This window comes from Triticum dicoccoides, chromosome 6A, assembly GCF_002162155.2.
Source record: "Triticum dicoccoides isolate Atlit2015 ecotype Zavitan chromosome 6A, WEW_v2.0, whole genome shotgun sequence".
Taxonomy (NCBI): Eukaryota; Viridiplantae; Streptophyta; class Magnoliopsida; order Poales; family Poaceae; genus Triticum; species Triticum dicoccoides.
Window position 1 is genome coordinate 7,904,433 of NC_041390.1, and position 4,425 is coordinate 7,908,857.

At 48.3% G+C, this 4,425-nt stretch overlaps 1 protein-coding gene across 1 annotated transcript; it reads right to left on the reverse strand.

The window, feature by feature from the left end:
• Positions 1–516: 516 nt before the first annotated feature.
• On the reverse strand, positions 517–2,235 carry LOC119319256 (acetylserotonin O-methyltransferase 1-like). Its single transcript, XM_037593744.1, has 2 exons — positions 1,332–2,235; positions 517–1,163 (listed from the first exon to the last, which is right to left on the reverse strand). The coding sequence occupies exons 1-2, from the start codon at positions 2,148–2,150 to the stop codon at positions 861–863; spliced, it is 1,122 nt and encodes a 373-aa protein (XP_037449641.1). The 5' UTR covers positions 2,151–2,235; the 3' UTR covers positions 517–860.
• Positions 2,236–4,425: the final 2,190 nt, after the last annotated feature.

The following is a 4,425-nucleotide window of genomic DNA, read 5'->3' on the forward strand; positions in this document are numbered from 1 at the left end:
TTCTTGTTATGTTCAGCGTCTGGTTGGGGCTGTGTGGCGTCCCTCAATAGGAATAATGCCTCACACTTCGGTCCCCGATAGTGCGGCTAGCGTCATCGAAGGGCATCAGGAGGTGTGTCTCCGTCGGATCTCACGGGATTCATTGGATCTGTTTGGTGTTGTCTTCGTTTGGGTGTTTACAGGTTGGTTTCTTCTGACCTATGACTCTCTTCACGGCAGTGGTTGCTACTCTGATCATGTGGGGGCTTAGCACGATGACTTCCTGACAGTATACTACAACAAGATTTGCCCAGCTCTGATGAGGGACGGCCGACGATGACACTAGTTGTAAATTTTGTTATCTCCAGTGGTTCTTTGTACTATCATGATTGATTATGAACACATTTGAAGTTTCCCCCGCAAAAAAGATATCTTGGGCTTGGTCTTGCTCGGCACGACTATAAATGCATCAAAATCATTCAGAACAAAAAAAAGGAGTGGCCATTGCCACCACAAGTATTTCCCTTGAATAAAATAGAATATCAAATTTGAAAATATCATTAAAACTGTTAACTTGCTAGGAGAAATAAGATCCAACCATCGACCTCAACATGACATATAGCTTGACAAAGTACAGCAACAAATTCTAGAAAGAGCTACGCTTATTTAATACTCCTTCTGTACCGAAATACATGTTGCTGGAGTAGCTGAGAGATACTAGAAGGTATAAAAATGACAATACAGGCATATTTAACAAGGCAGCCTGCTTATTAACAATACAGACAGTTCATGTGCACATACCAATAATAAAACTGTTGTAGTTCAGGTATACGTGCAACATACGGTAGGGTGTCCATTAGTACGGTCTAGTTGCCGGCTTTTCATGGGTAGATCTCAATCACTGATAAGGGACCCAACACCGGCATGATCTTGTAATCTTGGCCGAATCCAGCGTCGGAAAAGATCCTCTTCCACTCGCTCTCGTCCCGTTCCACCCCGTTGGTGCACATCGCGAACATGTCCTGCAAGGCTTCCACCTCGGCGATCTTCTTATCGCCGAGCAGAGACCCTCTTACCATGTCTATGATTATCACCTTCCCTCCGGCACTCCTGGCGGGGATGGCTTCCTTGCAACGTTGAAGTATCTTGACGCAGTCGTCGTGGCCCCAGTCACGCAGAACATTCTAGAACAGAGAGCAATTTCGAAGAAAAATAAATGTTTTGACAAGAGAAAAGAAAACGGAACACCAATTGCACTATGTGTGGACGGAGAGTGCCACTGTTTGGGATGCAATTTATCATTGACGTGACCACGAGGTACCAATACGTGATATTCATGGATGGGTACCTACCTTGAGCAGGACAGCATCCGCCGGTGGAATGGATTCGAACATGTCACCTGCGACGAAACTCAGGTTGTCGTCGCCGGCGGCGGCGGCCTGGCCGACGGACTGAGGAAGGTCCAGCACGGTGCACTTGATGCGCGGGAACGCCTTGGCGACCACCCGCGTGCCGGCGCCGTTGCCGGCGCCGACGTCGACGATGGAGCTCACCCCGCGGAAGATGCGGCCCTTGTCAACAATAATGACTTCCAGGAAGAGCTCGCTGTCGGCGGTCATGGCGTCTCTGAGGACGCCGCCGAACCCGGCGTCCTTGCCCGCCATCTCCTGCCGGGAGCAGCCGTGCGCCTGCTCGAAGAGGGACGCAGCGCCGGCCGGCGCCGGCTCGCTCGTGAGCCAGGCAGGCAGGTCGAAGAAGGAGGAGACGATGAGAGAGTTCACGAAGAAGGGCGCCACGGGGGACAGGTTGCGCCAGCCGACGAGGAAGCGGCCCGTCGTGGTCAGCCCGTACTGCACGGCGGCCGTGTCGTCGGTCGCACCGCCGTCGTCCCCGGCGCCGGCGGCGGCGGTGGTGGTGAAGATGCCCGAGGCACTGAGCAGCGCCATCATGCGCCGGAGGTCGGCGACCTTGGCCGGGTGCACCTTGGCGTCGGCCGCGATGTCGGCCAGGGTGGCGGTGCCGCCGCGCTTATGGATGGCGGCCGGGATGCCGAGGTCCACGGCGCACTTGAGCGACGTGGACTTGACGTAGCCGAGCACGTGGTTCTGGAGCTCCGCCAGAGACTCCAGCAGCTCCTGCGGGCTCACTTCCATTAGGAGCTTGAGCGTCATGGTGCCTACCTGAGTGCACTGCAAATGAAATGCAAGCTAGCTTTGGATGTATGTGTGCGTGTGTAATCCTGTACTCCCTGCTCCTTCCAGCTAGAGCACGTCTACCAACGGGCCTTTATACACGACCAACTGAGTATTTAGGGCCTGTTTGGTTCATAAATCCTAGGACTTTTTTTAGTCTCAACTTATAAGTCCCAAGTCGCTAAAAAGTTCCTACCTGTTTGGTTCCTGAGACTTATAAGTCTCTATAAGACCATATTACAACTATAAGTCCATCCTTGAGAGTCTTATTTGATAAGTCCCAAATGCCCATTTTAAGTCCCTATAAGTCCCTCCTGTTTGGTTTAGATGGGATTTATAGGGACTTTTTTAAGTCCCTAAACCAATAAGTCCCTGGAAACAAACACCCTCTTAGTGCTCAAGCTCTTCTGGGTGTAGAAAAACCCCTCTCCTATTCGGTGATTAAAAATAAATAAGTATCTATAAGGCTTGGCCATGGGTAAATGGCTTGACGAGAGCTTGAATTTATTTTTGTGTAAGTCGGTTTCTCTGGAGCGTCCGATCAGCATCCAACGATCATGATAGCACCAGGGTTCTTCTTCATCTATTGTTTTCTTTCTTCTATGTGCCGCCGACTAGCCAAGCACCATCCGCCTAACTCCACCACCTGCGGTTGGCAGGCACTGTCGTGCGTCGCCTAGCCGCCCCTCAAACACCCCTATCGCTGTTGCTTGCCGCCGCCACCGCCACGCCCCCCCTACGCCACACCGATTTGCAGCAACACTGACGTCCCTGCACCCCCCGGCCCGCATCCGTCAACCTGCTTTCTCGCCTTCGCCTCGGATGCCGCAACTCGCTACTAGTCACAACGTTGTCCCCATCTCTAACGAGGTCCTGGCTCAGCCTTTCTTGTCATTGCAGCTCGCTGCCTCTCGCAGTGTCGTCGTCGGCTCCGGACTTGCGCTGTGCCACGACCTTTGTCTTCCTCTCAGGCGAAATCGACGTACGCGATATTTTCCCCAACGACTTACATATAGCCCATGCGGTACATTTAAGGCAATAAAAACAAATATATATGAGATTCACAGTACTTCCTAGCAAGAAAATTAGTCATTAATCTAAAAATAAAAAGGGTATATATACTTGTATCTAAAAATAAGAAACGTTGATGATCTAGATTATATGATTTAAAAGATCTGTAGCCGCATAATGAATGACAATATAGATGCTCATCCACGTGCACACGACATAGAACAATCGATGATAAAACTCATTGAGGCCGTCAGAATATGTTGACTATTATGCCACTGGCACGGCCGGTACGATCATCTTATCAGCTTCGTTGATGGTAAGCATAGTCATCAATTAAGACACATACATAACCTAGCGCGGCTGCTAAGAACCAACATCACTATGCTTCTTGGTAAGCATAGTCTCATTAAGCTTTAACATGACCATTACTTGTTACATGTCCATTAAAACGTAGATGGAAAGTAAACGACTAGTCCATCGGCTCATCAAGGCGTATTTATCATAGAAGCGAACCAGACGATATGTGGGGTTGATCAGTATGCCGTGCCCCCACCCACCCACCACCCGGTGAAAATTTTAAAATATGCTGGTGTAGCGAGCACAGTGTGAGTGGTGAAATGTTTCACAGGTTAACCGTCATTTCCCCCCGGATTAATCAGTGTAAAAGCTTGATTATATGTGCGTGTGTACGCCTTGTCTCTGCTTACAGAGCCCACCAGCCCAACCAAAGCATTTTATGTACGAAAATCATATAAATTTGTCGCTGATTATATGATTTTTTTCACCTGCAAAAAAATGAAAATCATATAAATTTGTCCACGCCGTCATAACAATTTTAGGATCAAGAAAATATGAGTGAACCTTTATCGTTCTATTCACTTCTTTTTTCGCTCATCTATACAAATATTAATTTTACTAACTGTAGAACGATTGTTCTATCGTTTTCTGGTAAAAGAAAAATGAAATACAAGGGTAATCTAAAAAATGAAATGCAAGGGAAGAAAAAACAAATTACATAAATTCTCTTAATCAATAGAGCATGATAAGATTACACCACGAGACTGCAATATACAATTATGGATTTTCTAGTTGTATGAAGAATATTGTGGGCAATTTTGCGGCAGCAACAAGGCTTCTGCCGTGGTACTTTCCAATGGATTTGAGGCAGTGCCAACTATGGTGACTGACATCTGATGCATCTTGGGCATCCATCCACTGAGGTTTTTGTGGCGTCCGCCAGTTG

Excerpts from the sequence above, each read along its gene's own strand:
- LOC119319256 (XM_037593744.1), bottom strand. The coding sequence starts at position 2,150 with ATGACGCTCAAGCTCCTAATGGAAGTGAGCCCGCAGGAGCTGCTGGAG. Across the intron at positions 1,164-1,331 it reads CGGATGCTGTCCTGCTCAAG|AATGTTCTGCGTGACTGGGG; the intron begins GTAGGTACCCAT and ends TCTCTGTTCTAG.